Source organism: Brassica rapa, chromosome A02, assembly GCF_000309985.2.
Source record: "Brassica rapa cultivar Chiifu-401-42 chromosome A02, CAAS_Brap_v3.01, whole genome shotgun sequence".
NCBI classification, from domain to species: domain Eukaryota; kingdom Viridiplantae; phylum Streptophyta; class Magnoliopsida; order Brassicales; family Brassicaceae; genus Brassica; species Brassica rapa.
Window position 1 is genome coordinate 5,315,579 of NC_024796.2, and position 24,696 is coordinate 5,340,274.

The following is a 24,696-nucleotide window of genomic DNA, read 5'->3' on the forward strand; positions in this document are numbered from 1 at the left end:
GAATGTGATTTGATTTCTCTGCATCTGTCAATTGTTATTGTAATCTTAACTAGCAACTAGCTGTACTGTGTTCTAAATCTTAATGCCTAATGTTTGATTACTCCGCATAATCTGTTTCTTGTCTGAGAGTCCCAATCTGAATCCTTGCGTGGTTTGGTTATAAACACTAACTCTGCTCTTCTCTTGCTTTGTGTTTCAGGTGATCACTTGTTTATGAAAACTATTGCGCCAGTGCTTCCGCTTTCAAACCCTATTCTAATAACATCAAAAGAGAAGTGTTCTCTCTTGTTCTTTCATCATTTTGTTTTGTTTCTTTTTCACAACTCTTGAAACAAGCTTTTAAATAAGCCTTGCATTTGTGAATGATTGAATTCATCAACAAGCATTTTGGTTCCTAGCTACGCATTCCTCATTTACTTTAAAATTTGTGCCGTCTGTTATTGAATTGAAAACTTGGTTTGGTTAAACAATAGATTTCAGTACAAACACCAAATATCTCATTACAAGAGTTTAGTTAAGAAACCATAAAACCTCAGAGCTTTCACCATATGTCGTAGCAATAGAACCTAGCATTAACTAGTTGGAGACAAACCTAATCAATCGAGTCCAAGAATGTTGCAATGGTGTAAGAGCAAGACGCACCCAAGAGATCACGAAAAGGCTTGAGCTTATTCACCAAACCCCAAAACAGATCATCCCTAGTAGCAATCTCCGCCTGCGCGACTTTAAGTGCCTTGTACACCACGAAGTTCCCATACGTACCCCTCGCCAGTCTCACCAACCTACCTCCTTCGCACTTCAAAAGCTCTTCCACCACCACAACCATCGACTCCTTCGTATCCAAAAGCTTCTCCATGATATAGCTTCCATACCTCTCGAACGAAAGCTCAACGCAATGTCCACGGAGGTTAACCGCAATGTTACGCGTGCATTGCAAGTCATTTAGGTCAAGCACGTGTTGCACCACGAAGTTCCCGTAAGCATGGTAGCTGAAGGGGAGGGCGTTCACCACGACCGCGTACAAGAAAAAGGTTCTGCAGTAAGGATCGTCCAACACGGTTATGCAACGGTTTAGCGCGACGCAGCCGTGTTGGTCACACGCCAGATCAACCGCGTGCTCGAGAATGTGGGGGAACAATGCCTCCTTCATCACGTTGCTGAAAACTCGCAGCCCTTGGAGGACAACGAATGACGCCTCCTTGTCGGTCATGATGTCGAGGAAGCTGCGGAAGAAAGCGGCGAAGAATAAGGTGTCCACGTCGTTTGATTTCCCGAGGAGCTTCTGTAGGCGGTAGGAGCCGTTCTTGTTTCTTGCGATGGTCAAGAAGTAGCCGGAGTGTGACGTCAGGAACCAGGCCATCCTCCGAAGATCGGCTGCTTCTAACTCTGAGATCACCTCTCTAAACTGAGCCGCACCACCGTCTTCTTCGCTAGTCATTAAGTTGCGCAACGATCGCATGCACGTGTCCGTTTCTTGAAGTGTAGAGGTTGCAGAGCGAAGTGAGTTGGTTAACGATCGATTCTCTTCGGTAAGATTGACGAATCTTCTTGGTGCGATGAATCTTGGAGGGGGAGGAACCACAGGAGACTCTTGTTCGACGGATGCTCTTGCGGCGGCTGAACGGGGTAGTGTCGTCATCGGAAAGGGATCGGCGCCGTTCGCCAGTATATATATAGGTTAACTCTGCGGAGTTAGTAAGGGGTTTTGTTGTGTGATTGTAGAGAATGAGAAAGTGTTGAGATCTGTGGAGTGTTGATACTTTAAAGGGAAAGTAAATATATATATGTGCATGGCGAGGTCGTTGGAGTATATTCTTTTTGGCAATGGCGAGGGTAATTTTCATTTTTTTCGTGCCAAGATTTTTTGAGCTTCGTTTGTTTTATACTTTTATGTAAAGTTGGTTTTGTTCGTAATGCCCTGTCGTTTTGCCTCACTTGCATATCACTCACATGGTTTTATTTGTGATGATATGTTTGGTTTTATTATTATATTCCTCATGGATTTTTCTTCTTTGTGGGGATTTTGTGGTGTTATTATCATGTTGAGTATTATGGGAATTTTCAAAGATAAATCCCAACTGTTTTTATTCTATTTTCGTGTTTGTGAATTTTACCTTTGTCTTCAACATAATTCAACAATATTGATTTCAAATAAACTCATACTTTATAATTATTATTACTTAGCAGATTGATACATGCTTTATTATTCTTATTTATATTATAACTCCAAAATTAAAAAGTAAATGACTTAATGTGCAAGGCACATAAAAAAATCAGCTTCATAAATACTAGTTTCATAAGAACAAGAAGAAATATACTAGTTTTTTTTTGGTAAAAAAAAGTGATTTCACTTCTTTACCGGGAACCCAAGCATTGTAAATAGTTTTTCCCAGCGTAAATTGAACCCAAGTAACGGTCGGTACAACCGCAACTCCTTTACCACTAGACCAACTTAACGTTGGTAAATATACTAGTATTTAGTCCAAGTAAAGAATTCTTTAACCGGTTTATTATTTCTCACTAAGGAAACACCTTTAAGTTCAGCAATATATTCGTGAATCTGACCACATCGAGGTAGGGCGGCTCCTCTATATGCTCTCCATATTATAAGATATTTTTTATTCTTTGCATCCTTTAATTCACATTTCCATACTATTCTATTTGATCCTTTCTCCTTAACCGGAAAGCTGTATATGGTATGGGGTAATACATAAATGGCACCTTGGGTTACGCGTCTGTTGTTCAAGCAGTTGACATTTGACAATGAGTAAATGACCAGCTCCAAGGTGGTTTTTGAATTGTAAAGTGTTTGGAGCACATCCAGAACTTTCTTTAAAACCAAAATACATAGCAAGAACTAACAAAAAAAAAAAAGAGATAACTCATTTTTGATTTTGGATCTAAAGACTCAATGACCCAATAGTATTTATAATATTTTTTTGTGTGATAAATAAGGTAATAGGCCAAATATAGACACACAAATATTGACCAACTAAATTTATGGCCAGACGAGCATCCAGTGTCGAAAAGTAATATAATTCCATAAGATCAAATCAAATAAATTAAACTTGCAAATTAATATTGACCACTATAACTAAAGAAACCAAATCTAAGATTGTCAAAAATTTATGCAAGTGTAATACCAACAGGGTCTATTCGCATCACTTACTCTCTTCTTGGTATATCGTTTAACATTAATCAACATTTTGCTTTCTCTCTGCATCTGTTACTTGAGCCCTTTTGGCCATATAGATGGTATATGAGTGAGTATACATGAATTTTACTTAAAAGTGTTTGATCATACTACTATAGTTACATGGATCTCAATTTGAATCCTTAAATGGATTTAGGATTTCACAGAATCTAAAACACTAACCATCCTCTGCATTTTTTCATGGTTGGTTTGAAATTTTCAGCGGATATGTAGAAAGCTGGAAATACATTGCTGATTGCAACCATAATTTCCAAGCAGATATATAATGATCTTTTAAATTATCGAGACAATTAAGCCGTTACACTTAATCTTGACTCTGTGAAATCTTCGAGGTCTTATACACTTTAAGTTTGACCTCATAGATTATTATTTAGTGTGTTCCGTTAAGCTTATGTTCCAAGCAACTCAATATCTATGAACCCTTTGGCACATCTTGGTCAAGATTCTCTTATCCTGTTGCTTGAACCAACATTGTTATGGCTGATTTAATACACTGTTTGGTAATTTGTGTTTGTAGGAAATTGATTTTCAGACTATTTTCTTTCAGGACACGGAAGAAAAAAACAAAGGAAGAAGAACGCAGAATTGATTTGATAACTGTTTGATGAAAAACTTAAGTACATAATTAGAAACAAACTACTAACGAACACTACTAACTACAATATAATTCGTGGATCTTCTTCAGTTTGTGTCTCTCCATTAAAGATGATATTAAGCTTGTCATAAAGTAGAGAAGAAGTCAACTAATATAATCTTGATCCATCTGTTGCACATTGTAAGCTAATTGGTCTTCATCACGTGTCAACTCTTGGGTCCACTCTTCATCCAATTCTGTCAGTATAGATATGTCTCCAAGACGAGCGGATGTTGGTGGTGGTGGTTTTTGATCCTTGGAATAAATGATCATGGTGAGAACAGTTTCTAATCCCTTTGACGCGTATATTCCCATGAGATCTTCTATCCAATCTTCTTCTTCTTCTTCTTCTATATCCATGCCTTCGACTTGTTCATCCTTCTCGATGATCATGGTTTCTCTTGGTGGGGACGTATTCTTTTCTTCCACGGCCACGGGTGCGGCAAAACAGATATGTTGTAAAGCATTGAGCATCGTCGACGTTGAAAAGGAATCTACGTTTGCCATTGTATATTAGATGTTGATCAAATCCTACTATATATAAAAGAAGCTAAATTCTAGTTTTTTTAGAGATGCCACATGGGCAAAATAATCCCCACCTATCAAACTACCATGTCACTAGAAAAAAACTATTGCCCATGCTCCTTGATTTATATCACGTAACATCACTGAATATCCCACTCGGACCAGTCCGAACGCTATAAAACCAAAAAAATATATATAATAGGCTGCAAAAATATTTGCCGGTGGGCCAGGTAAAGAAAAATCTCGCAGCCCAAAAATATTCTCATCCAAAAAGAATTAGAAATATATGTCATTTAGAAAATAATTAACTAACATATGACTTTTGATATTTCTAAAAATTTCAAATTTGTAACTGCTAATTTATTAATAGAATCATATATCTATATTGAATTATGTTCTATTTTTAATCATTAGACTTCAAGGGTAAATAAATTATTAATTTATAATAATATAGTTCATAACTTTATATTGCAGTTATAAATAAAGAGAAAATAATTGGGGAGGGTGAAGAAGCTCATGTAAAATTATGTAATTAAAATGGTAAAATGATGAGTATGATGAGGTGAATCTAAGAAAATTTGCTATACAAATTATGGTGATTTCTTCGTCCACTATAATGATTTAAAATAAAATATATATTCACATAAATAAGTCAATATTTGTTGTTTTTTTTTTGTAAGATGTTAAGATTATCATTTTCTGAAAGGTTACACTGTTGTTTTTAAACAACTTATTACAGCAAGAAAACAAAAACAACCAACAACAACTCAAGGTGAAAAAAGCATCAAGGAAGTCTTATACAAGAAAGATAAAAAGAAGTAGAGAAGAGGAGAAAGACGAACTTGCCGGGTAAGAGAGGAGACGGTCACGCATCATATGGTCGAGAGAGACAAGGATGACTGATGAATGTGAGGAGACAGCTGTAAACACACGAGCATTACGCTCTTTCCACAGCAGGTAGATGGCTGACTGAAAGTAGAGCTTGATGACTGGAGTAGCATGTGCATCTGCGTTAACGCGAGGTTGATTGATCCAGGCTGCAATAGAGTGTAGATCAGTCGGAGGAGAAATCCAAACTTCAGCAGCAAAAGGCTCCCATATCAAGCGAGAGAAAGTGCACTCAAAGAAAAGATGATGGTGAGTCTCTATTTCCAGATTACAAAGAACGCACGTTCCTGAGACATTTAACCCCCAACGCCTCAAGCGATCCTTGGTTGGCAGTCTTCTCCGCAAAGCCAGCCATGATATAAACGCATTACGTGGAATATGTTCTGATATATGGTGTTTTATACATCTTGTATATATGCTTTTAAATTGGTTTTCAAGTCTTTATCGTGTCTTTCTAGTCCTTTTCGAGTCATTACAGGTCTGGAGTTGCATTGGATGGGAGATGGACCAGCTGGAACAAAAGAGGCAGCAAACAGTGCAATTTGGTGGTTTTCACGCATAACAGTCTTGATGACTGTTCCGGATAGCGGAGCAACCCGAGTGATTGTTCCGAGTGAGTGTTCCAGCGGCAGAGATTTTTAAGGAAACTACAATCATTACGAGATTTGCCCTAATTATCCCTATTTTCTCTCCCAGCCGCCTGTGGCTTTGATATATCATATTTTCTGTTTCTCTTTATCATACTACGCTGTTTTTGGGAGAAGAAACCAGACCTTAGAGTTGGAGACTTGTGATTTGATACTTTGTAAAAGGAGAAGGCTCCATCTCTCTCACCATAGAGAAGAACCCCCTGAACCCTATTACTTTATTTCAGTCATATTTCATGTTGCTTTATATTTCTGTCTCTGTGTTTTCTTGCTCCATGGCTGAGTAGTCAGCTTGCTTAGTCTAGGGTGTTAGGGTGTTAGATCCGTGAGCTTGACATAAATAAGTTATAAATCGATTGTCTTCATTCATTGTTGTTCTTAAGGCTTGCATCAAGTTAACCACTTAGTGCCTGATTCTAGGTTTAATCTATTCATCAAAAGTGTTATAGGTTGCTAGACATAACTTGAATGAGCATTGCATCCCTAACCAACGAAAGTAGATGTTAGGGTGTTTTGTGAACATATCGGACTTGACCTCTATTGCTTGCTATCGCATCTTGATCCAAACGAGAGTTTAGGTATCAAGATCGATCAGCATAGGGAGCAGTACCACGACAGTGGGCTGTTCTACTTGAGTGATCCGAGTTCTAGACTTGCTCTTAATTAAACTTGAATAATTGTTTGGCTCACACTTGTTTAACACCCGATCAAACCACCCTAGGCTAGCATTTTTAATCATCTGAAAACTTTAATTCAATCTATTACTTGCTTGTTACGATTCCTCAACTTTAAAACCCCCATATTGTTTTAGCTTGATTCTGATCCCATAAAGATAAAGTGTAAGATTTGGTCTCTGTGGATTCGATCCTAAAGTGCTACATCGACATACCATTCGATTGTGGTAGTGTGCACATTAGGTTATTTGGTGTGCGTATACACGTAATATCAAATTGGCGCCGTTGCCGGGGACCATCTTTTTACCTTTATTTTTCGGTTATTTATTTAGTCTAAGACCTCTAACTTGCCTTATCCTTTTTGTTGCAGCTAATGTTCCAGGTGCATGACCAGTAGACATACTCGAAGAAACGCACAAGGAGAGTTAGTTACATTTACCAACCAGGAGCTAGCAAGGTTAGAAAGAACAAATCGTCAACAGCCAAGGCAAACTGACACCACTATGGGTGATCACGCCAATCAGGATGATCTCGCTGCGGCTATGGCACTCATGCAACAGCAGATGCAACAAATGCAGCAGACCATCCAAGCTCAGCAGGATGCTGCTGAACAGGCTGCTCTCGCGCAGCAGGAACAACAGGCGCATACTGTTCCAATCGGACAGAGAAACCTTCCGCGTAACATCCCTACTACGCGCTCTGCCATTGTTCCTCCACTCTGCACCAGGCAGGACTTCGAGATCAAGCCTGCTTTGATCGGTCTAGTACAGAGAAAAGTGTTCTCTGGTCTCTCTACAGAAATTCCAATGGAGCATATTGAGAGCTTCGAAAAAGTCTGCAGTTTCACTCGCGTGAATGGTGTTCCACCAGACTACATCACGTGCATGTTATTCCCATTCTCTCTTGATGGAAAAGCTGCACGGTGGCTGAACTCTCTCCCTACCAGCTCTCTCACTTCATGGGAACAGGTCCGATCAGCGTTCCTCAGCCATTTCTACTCTAAGGCGAGAACAGCTGCATTGAGGAACAAGATCACCTCCTTTAGACAGCTCACTGATGAGCCTTTCTGCGACACGTGGGAGCGCTTCAATGAATATCGCAGAGAATGTCCTCACCATGGATTTGATGATGATTACCTCCTGGACATTTTCTATGATGGAGTGGACTGGAAATACCAAGGTGCTCTAAACTCTGCGAGCAATGGAGACTTCATGACTCAAACCACTAATGGAGCGTTTAAGCTGATTGAGAACATGGCTGCTAGCTCAGCTAATAAGAAAGAGGAGAGTGATTGCTCCAAGAAAGGGAACAGTTCTGACACCCAGAAGATAGATGAGCTGACTGCTAAGGTTGATCAGCTACTGAAAAACAACCATGGGCACATCTTCAACATGGAGCAAGCTACGTCCGAGCAGATTCAGAATCAGAACCAGCGACAACCGCAGAGCAATCAACAAGTTGTTCCAGCTAACGGGAATAGTCAACCAGATGAGCTGAATGGTCTGGGTATGATGATGCAACAACTGTTGCAGGGTCAGCAGGTTCAGGCCAAGGTGTTGAATCAGGTAACCACAGAAATTGACACCAGGATGGGCAACATGTTCACTGAGCTGAATAACAAGTATGACAATCTTGCGACCCATATAAGAAAGATCGATGTTCAGCTTGCTCAAACAGTTGAGAATGTCAAGAGGCAACAAGAGACGCTCCCTGGAAGAACTGATAAAAATCCTAGGACTGAACACTGTAATGCAATAGAGCAGCCGTTCGTTGAGACTGTTCTAGGCGCAGAAGAGAACACAGAGCAGCCTGCTAGCTCTGCAGTAACTGCTCCTGACGAATCTGCTGAGACTCCACCATCTCGAGTCTATGTTCCCAAGGTTCCCTATCCAATTCCACCTAGACATCTGATGGATCCCGTTAGTGAAGAGCAGCTGATAGGTTTTAACAAGATGGTGAGAAGGCTTCCTAAAGAACTTGCATTCGAAGATGCTCTGCAGATTCGTCCATTGCTCCAATTCTTTAAACACTGCAGAGAGACTCAAGAGGAGATCAAGGTCCTCTATACCAAAGCACTGTCTACACCAGCACTAAAGGTATTGCCTAAGGTTGATGATCCTGGGAAGTTTGTTTTCCCATGTTCCATCGCAGGAACAACCTTCAAGGATGCTCTTTGTGACTCTGGTTCTTGTGTGAATCTCGTCTCAAAGGCTATTGTAAACGATTTGGGTATTGCTGATGTTGAGCGTTCTCAGCTAACCCTAACCTTTGCAAACTCTTCCAGAGCAGTCCCATATGGAACCATCCGCAATCTTAATGTTCAAGTAGGGGAATGCGTTGTTCCTGCTGAGTTTCAAGTTGTTGAGATGAACAAGGATCATGAGATGCCTTTGATATTTGGAAGGACATTCATGGCTACTGTTGGAGCAACCATCGATATGTCCAACAAGAGAGTCTGCTTCTCCAACATCAACAAGAAAGTTTTCTACAAGGCTGTACCCACCAGATCTTCTTCATCACACGCCTCTCGCATCTCAGTGTTTGATGTAGAAAAGCTGAAGGTTGTTCCAGAGAAGGAGCATGGTGATAAGGGTGAGAGCAGGCTGTTATCTGATGAAGATCCATGCACTGATCTTACTAAAATCAGAGGGAATTCAAAGGTGAAACAGAAAGTCCAGAAGAAAAGGGTCAAGGGAGATCCTACAATGACTTTGATACCTCTCAAGTGTGATGAGAACTCCATTGACTATGAGGTAAAGTGCAAGGGTACCTCTAAACCGTTCTCTAAAGTCAGAGCTATTCTCACACATGAGCTGAAGGAGAAAGGGGAAGCTGCTGTGAAAGGGTTGCTGAGCAGAGTTCTGAAGTTGAACATGTCTGATTGTGGAGCTTGTTTTGGAACAAGCCCTCCTGCTCAACCCGACTGATCCCAGTCACCAAGTCAAGCTAGAGACTTAAACCAAGCGCTTGGTGGGAGGCAACCCACTGGTAAGTGTCATTAACATTAGAATTTTCTTTTTACTTATTTTTGTTTTTAGTTTATTGAGTCTCAGGTCATAAATCCGAAAATCCGAGACCCTTGACGGGAGCAAGCAGCTGGCTGCTCTCCTTTCAGAGCATCCTTTACCGGAGCAACTGTGTCTTGCTCTGTCAGGCTGTTCCGCGCTAGGTAAGTATCTCGAACAAAAAAAAAATGTTTATTCTTGTTTTCACCTTCTCTCTGATTTATTTTCACACCAGGGACGTTGTGAAGTAAGTCTGGGGGAGGGTTTTCGTCGTTTACTAACTCGTTTCTTTCTTTTGTTTTTTTTTCTTTTGGGTCAATTTGAGTCAGTTTTTATTGAGTCAGTCAAAAATTTGTGGGAATTAGGACCTTATTCCGTGTTGATCACTAACCACCTCGTGCTTTAGTTATCTTATTCAGTGACCTTAGCAGTGGCGAAAGACACACATGTGGACCTGGAACAACCTGACATATCTCACTTGATTCTCCAGAAGTTCTCAGCCGATCAGGTTACACTGGGTAGACTTAACTCCACCTTACTTGAACCTAATCTTAACTGAAATTCTTCTTGTTATGGGCATTAGATCAGGGAAACGAGAACACACTCAGGACTTCTTATCCTTTTTATCCATCTTGCTGATCCTGAGTGGCTAGCTCATCTTTAGCTAGTTCCCACCCTGCACCTTAGCCTTTATTCCACCTTCATGCATTTGTTTTTCAGTGTCATATGTGCAGATATGTGCAAAAAGGTAGGAGAGGAAAGGATCAACGCAGCCTCCTACTCGTTACTGCTGCAGAAATTCTGTCAGAAAGGAGAACAAACAGATTAAGGGAGCAACCGCTCCATAACCAATGAACTGCGCAAGAGCAGGGGTGGAGAACCAGAATGGTCGCGGAATCAGAGCCACCAGTGGCACTCAGAACGATCATGTAGTACCTCCTTCTTCGTCACATCACCATATCAGTCTTTAAAAAAAAAAAAAAAAACGAGATTAATGTGATGGAGAAGGGAAAGAAAGAAAAGAAACATGGAGCCACTGGAAAGGTCGAGCAAGAAGTTGGTACCAAGTATTGAAGAATGTGTAGAGGAAGTGGAAAGCAGAACAATCAGTTGCCTGTTCCGTCATCAGAACAGTCGCACCAGATAGAGCAAAAACGAGTAGAGGCTGTGGACATCAATGGATCTATCCTCTCTTGCCATTTTGTGTGATATCCTGCATCCTCTTCAATGAAATGGTAGCCCCTAAACACTTTTAACTCCACCATTAAATAGCCTGTTCCACACCTAGACCGTCTACCCTGAATGATGCCTGTGATGAGAAGCTCACGCTACTCTTAAATGAATGTAGGGAGTTCTGTCTCGATAGTGTTGCTTTTTCAGGTTTGGGATGAAGAGTATGGAGCCGATTTTTGAACAGCAGTCAGTGGGGTTCCGGTAAGGGTGTGTTGTCCTAGTTTTACTGCTTGTATGGTTCAGAGATTCGTGGTTAAAGTATGGTTGCTGAGAATAGGAGAGTTCCCACACTTTCAAACCTTTCTCCCTGTTCTTGATACTTGACATTGTTTGAGGACAAACAAGGATCTAAGTCTGGGGGAATTGATATATGGTGTTTTATACATCTTGTATATATGCTTTTAAATTGGTTTTCAAGTCTTTATCGTGTCTTTCTAGTCCTTTTCGAGTCATTACAGGTCTGGAGTTGCATTGGATGGGAGATGGACCAGCTGGAACAAAAAAGGCAGCAAACAGTGCAATTTGGTGGTTTTCACGCAGAACAGTCTTGATGACTGTTCCGGATAGCGGAGCAACCCGAGTGATTGTTCCGAGTGAGTGTTCCAGCGGCAGAGATTTTTAAGGAAACTACAATCATTACGGGATTTGCCCTAATTATCCCTATTTTCTCTCCCAACCGCCTGTGGCTTTGATATATCATATTTTCTGTTTCTCTTTATCATACTACGCTGTTTTTGGGAGAAGAAACCAGACCTTAGAGTTGGAGACTTGTGATTTGATACTTTGTAAAGGGAGAAGGCTCCATCTCTCTCACCATAGAGAAGAACCCCCTGAACCCTATTACTTTATTTCAGTCATATTTCATGTTGCTTTATATCTCTGTCTCTGTGTTTTCTTGCTCCATGGCTGAGTAGTCAGCTTGCTTAGTCTAGGGTGTTAGGGTGTTAGATCCGTGAGCTTGACATAAATAAGTTATAAATCGATTGTCTTCATTCATTGTTGTTCTTAAGGCTTGCATCAAGTTAACCACTTAGTGCCTGATTCTAGGTTTAATCTATTCATCAAAAGTGTTATAGGTTGCTAGACATAACTTGAATGAGCATTGCATCCCTAACCAGCGAAAGTAGATGTTAGGGTGTTTTGTGAACATATCGGACTTGACCTCTATTGCTTGCTATCGCATCTTGATCCAAACGAGAGTTTAGGTATCAAGATCGATCAGCATAGGGAGCAGTACCACGACAGTGGGCTGTTCTACTTGAGTGATCCGAGTTCTAGACTTGCTCTTAACTAAACTTGAATAATTGTTTGGCTCACACTTGTTTAACACCCGATCAAACCACCCTAGGCTAGCATTTTTAATCATCTGAAAACTTTAATTCAATCTATTACTTGCTTGTTACGATTCCTCAACTTTAAAACCCCCATATTGTTTTAGCTTGATTCTGATCCCATAAAGATAAAGTGTAAGATTTGGTCTCTGTGGATTTGATCCTAAAGTGCTACATCGACATACCATTCGATTGTGGTAGTGTGCACATTAGGTTATTTGGTGTGCGTATACACGTAATATCATGTTCCTTGAACCAAATAGTCTTGTGCCAATATTTGTTGTTGATAGTGTTTATATTCTTTTCTGACATTAGTATCCATATTTTTTAGTAAACTGATCCAAAGAGATTAGTTTGTGGAGCTAACCAAACGAGGATTATAGTGTTTACTTTGGAAAAAGTAATAGGTTGAATGATAGATGTCATGCGTGCTTTTTCACATGGAAATCTGCACATATATTAAAATTGTAAGATTTGAATCATAGAGAAATATAGTGTATATGACTGAAGTTGGTCCATTCCGAAACTTAAGATGGCTAAAATTCTTCTTTGTCAAAATGCATAGATGTGAATCTTATATGAATAGAGTTATCCATTGCTTATAGCAGTGTAATAAACTCCGTGTGTAAAGGAGAAGAAATGTTATATAAGTGAAAACAAAAATTATGATTTTTTTTTCTTGTGCCTATAGGCTCTTCGCAATTTGAAGAAGAAAGAACATATTGTGTGAAAATCTTTGGCTCGGTCAAATTTTATCCAGTTGTTTATAAAACTGTTGTTATCTGATTCATGTAATTTTTCAGCGTTGATTTAAAAGCCCAAAAAACCCATCTATACTGACTTTTTGATATTTTTTTTTCTGTGATTTGAATTTAAAAAGAGATAAAACTTTTGATAAGTTATGTAAACTGAGAACAAATATTTAGCTTTAGAAAGCATTTACATGTTTCAAACTTATAATATATACATATATAATGTTTAAAATTATGCATATAAAACCTGTGTAAAATGTGCATGAATATGTTTCTCTTCTTTAATGTGTTAATCGTACTATATATAACATTATTTTAAAGTTTCACAAAGTTTATGTCACATACAAAAAAAACATCAATAAAAAATATAATTCTCCATCTACAACAAGAAAAATGAAAAATTATAAACATATAAATTTAAATTAAGAAAAACTAATATTGGAAAAACTAGAAGTTAATGTAAAAGAAAAAAACGATAAATAATATTATAAATAAAGTAAATTTATAAGATACAATCCGTGCGAAGCGCGGAAAAAATCTCTAGTTTTTATAAAGTGTTGTGATTTGTGGAGTAGTGATGCGTATTTATACTAGTTTAAGCTTTTGTTTTAATATACCTTCTCCCATTAGGAAAAGAAAGATTTACATTATAGGACACTTTTTGACTTTTTATTTCACTCTAAGACACTTCATGCTACCAGAGCACTTTTTTTCTAAACAACACTTGGCTCCTAACATTTCAGTTCAATTCTAACGATCGACCAAACTAAACTTTTAATAACACTTGGGTCCTAATCTCTCTCTCTCTCTCTCTCTCTCTCTCTCTCTCTCTCTCTCTCTCTCTCTCTCTCTCTCTCTCTCTCTCTCTCTCTCTCTCTCTCTCTCTCTCTCTCTCTCTCTCTCTGATTTTACTCATGATGATTCTCTTTCTCAGATCCACAAACCATGCTCTTTCATGTTCTCCATAGCTTCACATCTATGTCCATAACCAGGTGACGAAAATAATCAACAATTCAATGGAGGCATTCGATTAGGCGCAATGGCAGCGAACAATACCAAGCGGCGTACGATTTACAGGGGAAAATCCCAAGAAAAATATGAGCAAACTGTCGATGAGAACTCAAGCTTTAACGAATTTGAGTTCTGGACGAATTGCAGAACCCTAGGTGAAGAAAGCGAAGAAAAAATATGATTTTTTTTGGTGTGGTATTGGAGGGTCAAGAAACGGGTCGGGTTTACAGTCGGGAGCTTCAATTCGTCTCCTCCTCTCCGTGCTCATTTCCTCCGTCCAAGATGCTCTCGATGTGAAGTCTCGTACACCGGTGGTCGTCTCTTCGTCGCGTTTCGTAAACATCGGGTTCTCCACATCTCAATCCCACGACTTCTCCATCCGGGTCGTGCTCTCAGCCTTCGCATCGTCGGAATCAACCCTCGCCGTCTTGTCTCTGCTCTGTCGTAGCCGGCTCGCCGTCGTCGGCAACGAGATCCGGCAAAAAGATTGATCTAGCAACATCAATGGAATATTATCGCCTTTTTGCACTTTTAGTCCTCTAGTTTCATGTTTCTTCCACCATATACCTTGAACTTCCAATCTGATCAAATTAATTCACATATTTACCCAAATACTTTTAATAATGCAATCTGGCCTTTCCGTGTATTGCAGAGATGGTCTGCTAACTTTTGATTCTTTTCATTTTGGCCCTAAGTATTAAATAGAAAGATCAATCTCCAATTTCATCCCAAAACTTTCAATTGTGGACTCCACCCTGTAATATGCAAATGATACTAATGAAACATATACATCTAAGATGTAAACTAAATGATAAAAATAAAATAAATGAGATGCTAAAAATCATTAAAAACATGAGATAAGATCTATATACAGATGAATTATTTTTTGTGTACACGTCGATGTACATGTGGATACTACAGTATCTAATATTTATGTACACATAGATAGTTTTTATGTATGTATGATCTACAATTTTTAACCATAAGAAATAGAGGTGACACATACATATATGTAAACCAAATATAGAATATAGAATAAATAGAGGTAACACATATGTATATGGATAACATACTAACATACACTCGTACTGGTGTACATGTGAGTTGTTGTACATGTGGACAACGAGACTTTTGTGTACATACTAACATACACTGGTGTACATGTGTGTTGTTGTACATGTGGACAAGGACATTTTTGTGTACATTCGGATGCGATTTAAATATATAAAATTTAAAACTTACAAATTATTTTTTATGTGCAGGTCGATGTACATGTGGATACTACGATACCTAATATTTTTGGACACATAGATAGTTTTTTTATGTATTTATGATCTACGGTTTTTAACCATAAGAAATAAAAGTAACACATACATATGTAAACCAAATATATATATTTATATAGAGTAAATATATAGAGTAAACAGAGGTGATACATACGTATATGGATAACTACTAACATACATCGGTGTATATGTGGATAACGAGACTTGTGTGTACATTCGGATGCCATTTAAATGTACAAATATTAAAACTTACAAATTGTTATACATATCAGTAAATAGAGTGGGCTAAGCATTAAACCAGATACAAGGGATGTCTGAGTTTTTGGAGGTGTTGATAAGGGCTTCTCGCTTAGAAAGGGGGCTAAGTTGTCCAGAAATGTTATGAAACTAAGTCCGTCCAACGTTGTATGGTTTGTTGAGATTCATATTGCAAATCACCGCACTTGAATGCTGTCACTTCTCCATGACTCAGTTATTTTATATGTGGACCAAACTTTAGAATATTTCACTTGTCATTAACACATACCAAATCACATTTTAAAAAGACGTAGACAATGACTTGTTTCTAATGGCTCATACGTTCGTTAAGAATCAAGTAATTAAGGTATAAACTACTTTTCTTCAGGAAACGATTACATATTTTGTAAACTGTCGAAAGCTAAAGGACCGGTTGTGTAAATATAAAACCCTTGGTTTGGGAATGTATGCCTTCGAGGCGATAGATTGGATCGAGCCCGGTTTGATTCGCCGGTTGCAGAGAAGGAGAGGTCACAGAAGAAGGCACGACGGAGCTTGACGAGCCACCGACTTGAAGATGCGGAGGAAGGCGAGATGTGACGGCGCGGAGAGTGACCCGGTAATGATGGATTGCAGTCTGGTCACGAAGGAGGAGGTTGGAAACGGACAGAGGGCACAATATCTCACCGTCACGATTGCAGAATGGCCGCTTGTGAAGGAGACGGCGACGGGTTGATCGGAGGAGGCGCTTGCGGTGGAGATAGCCTATTCCGGTGTTTCAGTGCTCCAATAAAGTTGAATAAAAAAAATTAAAATTTAAACGTACCAAATAAATGAAACTTTTTCAAATTTAAAACAAAACCAAAAGAGAAAGTAACTAGACAAAAATGTTGATTTACTAAAATGTTCATCCCTAGTTTAGCTTTTAAGAGGAGAAATGGGTATTTAACCATCAGAAACTACCTCAGTAGCACATTGTGTTCTAGGATGTAATAAAAACACACAAAGTGACCATTTGTGTTAATAACTCTTAGGAAAATATACCTGGTAAGGTTTCCTTTCTTCCGTTGTAAATCATATATAGAATTTCCTTATCTATTGTTTTTTTTTTTTTGTAACAGATAATGTCTAGCTTTTGTTGATTGATTGATTATAGTTCATTTAGGATTAGTGATTATTATTACTGCACCTTGTGTTACTTGCCCCTACCAGCCAATCTAATTTTTTTACCTTTTTTTGAAAGAAAGTTACTATAGAATTAAAAATTATGTAAATCATGATCTCATCTATATAAAAGCTAATTTGCTTTCATGAAACAATATTCTATAACATATACACGTTCTTAACACCTGTAGAGACAAAATCTTTCATGGCTTGAAAGAAAGAAACATCAGAATATCTAAACCAGCTAAAGAAAAGAGAACATTTTTTCACTGCAACTTTTGAGATTATTATTATTGCAAGCCAAGATCTTTTTTCAACTGAGCTAGCGTTGCTTCAATCTCATCAATGTTGTCTTCTATACTGTTCTTCGTGCTATTAGTATTATTCCCTGGTGATTTCGAGCTTTCTTCAAAATCAAACCTTTCTCCATTTTTGCTTGATCCATCATCATTGTCTTCATCGCTTATGTTAAGTTCTTTCTCAAGAAACTCCACAAACTCTTCCCCAATTTCCTGAGAGAAAAGAGTGATAAGGAAACAAAACATGTGAATCAGAAAGATCCAACACCGGTTTTAGTCTCACTATAGACATTACCATATTGAATGAACCAGGTTTCTATATAATCTGTTTCTCCTATGTCCTAGTTACAAGGTTAAGCTAAAACTATTAAAACAAAGGGAAGATCCAAGCTCTTTAGTTCAGATTCATATTTGATACGCACTAAGTATTCCGATTTATCAGTAGTTGTTCGGTCTTACCGCTAGTTCCTCCCAAAGACTTTTAGGTTTCCCATGTGAAGACGCACTAGCTTCCCAGTTCTTAAACTCTTCTTGAAGATCTTTGAAGAAATCCCCTGTCAATACCACAGAAAGTGAGCCTTCTAAGTAGACAATTTACTACAATGTCCTTTGCATCAAAACTCTAGACGTGCAAAAAGAAAAAAACAATCTAAAGACAGAAAGAAAATAGATTTCAAACAGGTTGCGTCTACCTATTGTTATTTGAACATCCTTCACGAATTCACCTGCATTATAAAGTGTGCTTGTGCATAAGATAACACTGACCTCAATCAACCTAAGCACATGAGAGAGAACACCTCACAACATGACTTCTAACCACAGCCATTAAAGGGTGCCTCAAATTTCACATTAAATTTCCAAACACTATGCACATTGTCAAATAAATATGCTCTTGGCTAGATTCTATAGCACTATGCTTCAACTAATACGTTTCCCACTTTACAAAGCATGATCTTTAAAACAACCACATTTCACTAACTTAATGGTGTAATCAGTGGGTTAGTCAGGGTTTTACCAAGTCCATAGAAATCTTCCTCGACTTGACTGTTGCTTTTCCTGCTTGTTTGACCCGTAGAGGAGTAACCAGACGCACGAGTATCTGAACCGTACTTACGCCGTGACTCAGAGTTAATCAAAGTGGTGTACGCATGTTTTATCCTCAGAAACTTCTCCTGCGCATTTGCCTGTAACACCAAAATAACACCAACGCAAAGACTCAATACTCAGAGATGCACACATAACATATAAAAGCATCATACATAGTTCCAAATTCGAAAAGTAACCTCTTTGTTAACATCAGGATGATACTTGAGAGCAAGTTTACGGTAAGCCCTCTTTATATCTTGAGGAGTCGCTGATGGGGACACACCAAGAACCTCGTAAGGAGAGGAGGCTCTAGCTCGTGGTACTATGACTCGATTCCTCCGTCGTCTTTCATCACAGCTCCGTCGGTTATAGAACGAACCGCCGACGTAGCACCGGTTCGTTACGGGAAAACCCAGAAATTTTATCGGATAAAGGAATTGAATTTGAGGAAGATGAGAGGAAAGGAAGAGACTTTGTGATGTTGGAGACAGAACCGAAGATGTTGCGAACATAGTTTTTCCTCTTGTCTCAATGGATCGAGTGTCTTCCTTTTTGGATAATCGAATTCGGTTTTCTCTTAACCGGTCTTTCTGGTTTCCGGTTTACTATAAACCGATATCGTTCTTGTCTAATTAGAACGGTTAGCTTTGTTCTTGTTTGATAAAGTTTGAAGCTTTGATCTTCACCCATGAACAGATTGCTCTTTTTCCGAGGAAGAAAGATTCATGATCATCATTGGTGACATCTGGGACTTCTCGCTTGATGTGAATTTCAGCTTAGCTTATTAGGTGAAATGTGGAGAAGTTGCAGATGCTAAGAAGGTGTTCGATGAAATGCCTAAGAGAGACATTACTGGTTATTACCAGGACTCTTTTGGTATCTTTATATCTCGCTTGTTAATATGTATTCGAATTTCGGTAAGGTAGAGAATATGATGAAGGTGTTCACGATTTGGTTGTGTTCAATGCTATGATCTCTGGTAATGTGAGGTGATGTTTTTGGATGGTCACTTTTAAACAGATGTTAACTCATGGCTTTGAAGAGATTAGAGCTTTATGCTTGGATGGTGGATCTTTTGGGCCGAGCAGGGAAGCTTGTTGAAGCCTATGATATGATCAAGACTAATGCTAATGCAGCTAGATTTTTTTTGTGTGGGGCCCTTCGTTAGGTGCGTGTAGGAATGAATCATAGGAGCATTGGTCTTGCAAGGGTTGCAGCAGAGCAGTTAGCAGAGCTCGAACCAGAGAACTCAGGGAATGGTGATTGCTTCTGTTCAGTTTGTACGCCAATGATGGTAGTTGGGAAAGTTTGTTGGCTATTATTTTCGTATATAGACTTGTAATAAAAAGACAAAGTAAACCTTTAACTGAAAGTCCAGCCACGGCCACGTGTTTGTGCAATGTGCTGGTCCTGGTCCTGGTTATGAATTTAAAGCCTTCGATTTCTTTGTAGTTATGAATAAAGAAATAAAATCTTCAGACCAGAGGAACAGCGAATGTCTCTCGACCTACATATCAGATTCAGACCAGATCAAGGTAAAAGAATGGAGGAAGAAAAGCGAGTGAAGAGAAGGATTGTTTTAGTTCCAGTTCCAGCACAAGGTCATGTCACTCCCATTATGCAACTCGGAAAAGCCCTCCACTCCAAAGGCTTCTCCATCACTGTTGTTCAGACACAGTATAATCGAGTTACCTCTTCCAAAGACTTCTCTGATTTTCACTTTCTCACCATCCCAGGCAGTTTAACCGAGTCTGATCTCAAAAACCTCGGTCCACTCCAGTTTTTGATGAAGCTCAATCAAATCTGTGAGGCGACTTTTAAGCAATGTTTAGGTCAACTGCTGAAGGAACAAGGTGACCATGATGAGGTTGTTTGTGTCGTCTATGATGAGTACATGCATTTCTCGAAAGCTGCAGCTATGGAGTTTCAAATTCCTAGTGTTGTCTTCAGTACTACAAGTGCTACTGCCTTTCTCTGCCGCTCTGTTTTAGCCAAAGTCAACGCAGAGAAGTTCTTGATCGACATGAAAGGTAACCAAGATTCTTAGCCTTTTTAGTACTAGGCCTGCGGACTTTGTCCGAACCGGACCAAACATAAATTTTCAACTTTCAGTCTGGTTACGATTTAGTTCGGTATTATTTTGAAAAATAATTAGGTTTTCGGTTAGTTTGCGATTTAGAAAAAAAAAAACAAAATTAACTAAAATTAACCGAAATAACTGAACTAACCAAAAATAACTGAATTTAAAAGAAAAAACAAAATTATCCTAATATTTTAAATAATTATATCAAAATCTTACATAAATCCCAACAATAGCTTATTTCTGGAAAAAAATTATAAAACTGAAAACCGAACCGAACCAATTTTATTTTTGGTTCATTTCAGTAGAATTGTGGCCGAACCAAAAATAATGGAACCAAAAAAACCGAACCGCATGCCTACTTTATACCTTCGTTTTAAAATCCATTAAGACCAGTCTAAATGCTGTTTGGTTTTGTGTACTATGCAGATGTTGAAATGCAAGACAAGCTGTTTCCAGGGTTGCATCCTCTAAGGTACAAGGATCTACCAACTTCAGCATTTGGGCCAATAGAGAGTATGCTCAGGGTTTACAGTGAAACCGTCAACACTGGAACAGCTTCCGCTGTTATCATCAACTCAGCAAGCTGCCTAGAGAGCTCGTCTTTGGCACGGTTGCAACAAGAACTACAAGTTCCGGTATATCCCATTGGTCCGCTTCACATTGCAGCTTTTGCACCATCTAGTTTGCTTGAAGAGGACAGAAGCTGCATCGAGTGGTTGAACATGCAGAAGCCAAGATCAGTTATATACATAAGCTTGGGAAGCTTAGCTCTAATGGAAACCAAAGACGCCTTGGAGATGGCTTGGGGGTTGAGTAATAGCAACCAACCTTTCTTGTGGGTGATCAGACCCGGTTCCATTCCTCCCTCGGAGTGGACAGAGTCCTTACCGGAGGAGTTCAGCAAGTTGGTTTCAGAGAGAGGTTACATTGTGAAATGGGCGCCGCAGATGGAAGTTCTCAGACATCCTGCTGTAGGAGGGTTTTGGAGTCACTGTGGATGGAACTCGACGCTAGAGAGCATTGGGGAAGGTGTTCCAATGATCTGTAGGCCTTTTACAGGTGACCAGAAAGTGAATGCGAGGTACTTAGAGAGTACTTGGAGAAATGGGGTTCAGATGGAGGGAGAGCTGGAGAAAGAAGCTGTGGAGAGAGCTGTGAAGAGGTTGCTTGTGGATGAAGTAGGAGCAGAGATGAGGAAGAGTGTTGTTGATTTGAAAGAGAAGCTGGAAGCCTCTGTTAAAAGTGGAGGTTCCTCATGCAGCTCATTAGACAACTTTGTTAATTCCTTGAAAACGAAGAATTTCATGCAGCAATGAGATAATTTATGTTCATAGTCAGAAGTGTATCAGAAGAGGTTCATTTAGCATTATGTATCAAATGGCATAAAGAAAAAAAAGAGAGGACGTTTTTTATTTGAAGTGTAATGATTTGTCAGTTATCCGTAAATAAAAGAGTTGAAAGGCTTGAGCTTCTCCATTACAGTTGCTGAAACAGAGTTCAATATTTTGAACTCATTTGGTTACTAAAGTTATTTTCACTTTGCCACCAAACCAAACAATTCAACTAAATCGGATAGTGATAGGTCCCTTGCCAAGAGATACCAATGTTGATCACAAGTAACAAGAACACAAGTAATTTTGGGTAGATAAGTCTACCTCTTTTTGTCTTTTCATTTCTTTAAATAGGAAAGTACAGGAAGCAAATAACAGAAACAAGAGATGGAGTCATTGACTCCTATAATGCAGGAAACATGGGAAAGGTGGAGAACGTTACGTAAGAAGCGTTCCCCTTATTTAACAACTGAAACAAACTAAATAAAAGATATATCTTTTTAAAGATATTTGCTGTTTGGCTTACGTGGTCGTGTTGATCTCTTTGGCGCCACTTCAACGTCAACTAGCGAGTCTTCTTGTATCCTATCAACACTCCCATCCTCAAAAAGAACCTTGTCCTCAAGGTTCATGTGAAATGTCGGGAAACTGGTAGTAATCTGTTGCTTGTCCTCCCAAGTAGCTTCCGTAGCAGGCAAGTCAACCCATTGAATTAGTAACTCTGTCAGCTCCTTTCCATTTTTTTGACTTGTGCGTTGTTGCAGGACCTTTGCGGGAGTGAGGCGTAAGAGACCAGATTCCTTCAATGGTGGTAATGGAACTGAAACGGGTTCGTCACTACCAACACGTTTCTTCAGTAAGGAGACATGGAAGACGTTGTGGATTCGAGCGGTGGAAGGAAGAGCGAGTCGGTAAGCAACTTGGCCAATTCGAGCTTCAACTCTAAACGGTCCAAAGTAGCGGTGGGAGAGCTTTTGCGAGGAACGGCGGAGAACAGTTTTCTGACGGTACGGTTGGAGTCGCAAGAAAACCCAATCTCCTATCTCGAACTCGATGTCTCTGCGGCGTGCATCGGCGAGTTGTTTCATTCTGTTGTTCGAGGCTTCGAGGTGATGTTTGAGCTCATCGAGAAGCTCGTCCCTATGCTGTAATTGTTCATCAATCTCACCAACAAGAGTTGAGCCAAGTTCATACCGTGGTATAGCAGGGGGAGGGCGACCGTAGAGAGCCTGAAAAGGGGTTGTACCGGTGCTGGAGTGGAAGGTGGTGTTGTACCAATATTCAGCCCATGGAATGAATGAGCTCCAGTGCGTTGGCCGTTGCTGGACAAAGCAGCGAAGATACTGCTCAATGCAACGATTCACCACCTCTGTCTGGCCGTCGGTCTGAGGGTGGTAGGCGGTAGACATCTGAAGTGTAGTACCTGAGAGTCGCCATAATTCTTTCCAGAAGTGGCTGAGGAAGATCGGGTCTCGATCGCTGAGTATTGTCCGAGGCAGTCCGTGTAGTTTGACAATGTTGGCGATGAACTGTGTAGCAACGATAGAAGCAGTGTAGGGGTGAGATAGTGGAATGAGGTGGGCTGACTTACTGAGTCTGTCGACGACCACCATGATTGATGTGAAAGAACCAGAACGGGGCAAACCGTCGACGAAGTCCATGGAGATGTCTTCCCAAAGCTGTTCGGGAACAGGAAGTGGCTGAAGGAGGCCGGCTGGTGACATCGTTTGTGACTTGGCGCGCTGGCAAGTATCACAGTGAGAGATGTAGTCGACTACTGTCTTGTGCATCGAGGGCCAATAGAAGTGGTGAGAGAGTCTTTTGAATGTACGCAAGACACCGGGATGACCACCCAATGCTGTATCGTGATGCTCAAATAAGAGTTGCCTGATAAGAGAGGAACCTGGCGGAATAACAACTCTATTGTTGTAACAGAGTAGTCCATCTTTCCAAGAGTACGGTTGTCCCGGTTTCTCTGTTGCTGCGGTGCCAATGCGGAGGAGGTAAGGGTCGGAGGATGTCATTGCCCGGAGATCGGTCCAGATAGATGTTTGTGGGACTGATATTGCTGCCAAGACAGGGCTATCTTGTACGCGAGATAAAGCATCCGCTGCAGAGTTAGTTTTTCCTGGCTTGTAAACAATGTCATAATCATACCCGACGAGTTTAGACATCCACTTCTGCTGCTCCGGTGTAAGGATGCGCTGCTCCAGCATATAGCGTAGGCTTCTCTGGTCTGTCTGGATAGTGAATTTACGCCCCAATAGATAAGGCCTCCAAGTGCGAATAGCGATGATAATTGCCAACATCTCCCGTGCATACGTTGACCATGCTTTCTTTGTAACACCCAAAGACCGACTCATAAAAGCAATTGGCTGCCCGTTCTGAGAAAGAACTGCACCAATCCCATCGCCTGATGCGTCAGTCTCGATCACAAAATGTTTGGTGAAGTCAGGAAGAGCCAACGTTGGGGTAGACGATAATGCCTCTTTCAATTTGTTGAAGGCGACGTCAGCTTCAGAGCTCCATGTGAATTTGCCTTTGCGAAGGAGGTTGGTAAGTGGTCTTGCGATCAGCCCATAGTCACGTACAAACTTGCGGTAGTAACCGGTTAGGCCAAGAAAGCCGCGTAGATCAGTGACGGATGTGGGAACTGGCCAATCTGTCATCGCTTGTACCTTAGACTGGTCCACTGTGACGCCGGTGTTGGAGATAATGTGGCCTAGATACTCGAGCTCTCGCTTCCCAAATTCACATTTCTTAAATTTAACAGAAAGTTTGTGATGTTGGATTAAGCTCAGTACCTCGCGAACGTGCCGCAGGTGTGCTTCCCACGTTGGGCTGTAAACAAGTATGTCGTCGAAGAAGACGAGCACGAACTTGCGCATGTATGGCCTGAATATGTCGTTCATGAGTGCTTGGAAGGTCGATGGTGCGTTGCAGAGGCCAAAAGGCATAACGAGATATTCGAAATGACCGTGATGAGTTCGAAACGCCGTTTTGTGGATGTCGGAAGAGCTCATGCGGACCTGGTGGAAGCCGGCGGTAAGATCCAGTTTAGTGAAGTAGGCAGAACCGTGTAGTTCGTCGAGCATATCCTCTACCGTAGGAATTGGAAAACGATCTTTGATGGTAGCAGAATTTAGCGCTCTGTAATCGGTACAGAACCTCCATGATCCGTCTTTCTTCTTTACTAGGAGTACAGGGGAGGAGAAGGGACTGGAACTGGTTCGGATTATGCCTGCTTTAAGCATCTCAGTGACCTGTCGCTCGATCTCGTCTTTCTGGAAATATGC

The 24,696-nt window shown here is 40.1% G+C and overlaps 3 protein-coding genes and 1 non-coding gene across 5 annotated transcripts; 1 reads left to right on the forward strand and 3 right to left on the reverse strand.

The window, feature by feature from the left end:
- Positions 1-309: 309 nt before the first annotated feature.
- Positions 310-4,812, reverse strand: LOC103851566 (pumilio homolog 18-like). Its single transcript, XM_009128436.2, has one exon. The coding sequence runs from the start codon at positions 1,637-1,639 to the stop codon at positions 593-595; it is 1,047 nt and encodes a 348-aa protein (XP_009126684.1). The 5' UTR covers positions 1,640-4,812; the 3' UTR covers positions 310-592.
- Positions 4,813-7,598: 2,786 nt separating this feature from the next.
- Positions 7,599-7,705, reverse strand: LOC117132239. The gene has a single exon (XR_004455799.1). It is a non-coding gene; the product is annotated as a small nucleolar RNA R71 (small nucleolar RNA).
- An 8,997-nt stretch (positions 7,706-16,702) lies between these two features.
- LOC103851568 (dnaJ homolog subfamily B member 8) lies at positions 16,703-18,556 on the reverse strand. Of its 2 annotated transcripts, XM_009128438.2 has the most exons (5): positions 18,184-18,556; positions 17,916-18,084; positions 17,593-17,625; positions 17,360-17,454; positions 16,703-17,113 (listed from the first exon to the last, which is right to left on the reverse strand). In XM_009128438.2, exons 1-5 carry the CDS (start codon positions 18,496-18,498, stop codon positions 16,892-16,894), a joined length of 834 nt encoding a protein of 277 aa, XP_009126686.1. In that variant the 5' UTR covers positions 18,499-18,556; the 3' UTR covers positions 16,703-16,891. The 2 variants fall into 2 exon arrangements, with proteins under 2 accessions (XP_009126686.1, XP_009126687.1); XM_009128439.3 differs by lacking the exon at positions 17,593-17,625.
- Positions 18,557-19,424: 868 nt separating this feature from the next.
- On the forward strand, positions 19,425-21,533 carry LOC103851570 (UDP-glycosyltransferase 76E1-like). Its single transcript, XM_033283290.1, has 2 exons — positions 19,425-20,016; positions 20,496-21,533. Exons 1-2 carry the CDS (start codon positions 19,482-19,484, stop codon positions 21,383-21,385), a joined length of 1,425 nt encoding a protein of 474 aa, XP_033139181.1. The 5' UTR covers positions 19,425-19,481; the 3' UTR covers positions 21,386-21,533.
- The last annotated feature ends 3,163 nt before the right edge of the window (positions 21,534-24,696 follow it).

Coding starts and splice junctions, on each gene's coding strand:
- LOC103851566 (XM_009128436.2), bottom strand. CDS start 1,639: ATGACGACACTACCCCGTTCAGCCGCCGCAAGAGCATCCGTCGAACAA.
- LOC103851568 (XM_009128438.2), bottom strand. CDS start 18,498: ATGTTCGCAACATCTTCGGTTCTGTCTCCAACATCACAAAGTCTCTTC. Junction 18,085..18,183: donor ATCCTGATGTTAACAAAGAG/GTTACTTTTCGA, acceptor TTGGTGTTACAG/GCAAATGCGCAGGAGAAGTT. Junction 17,455..17,592: donor GGATGTTCAAATAACAATAG/GTAGACGCAACC, acceptor TGGTATTGACAG/GGGATTTCTTCAAAGATCTT.
- LOC103851570 (XM_033283290.1), top strand. CDS start 19,482: ATGTCTCTCGACCTACATATCAGATTCAGACCAGATCAAGGTAAAAGA. Junction 20,017..20,495: donor GTTCTTGATCGACATGAAAG/GTAACCAAGATT, acceptor TGTACTATGCAG/ATGTTGAAATGCAAGACAAG.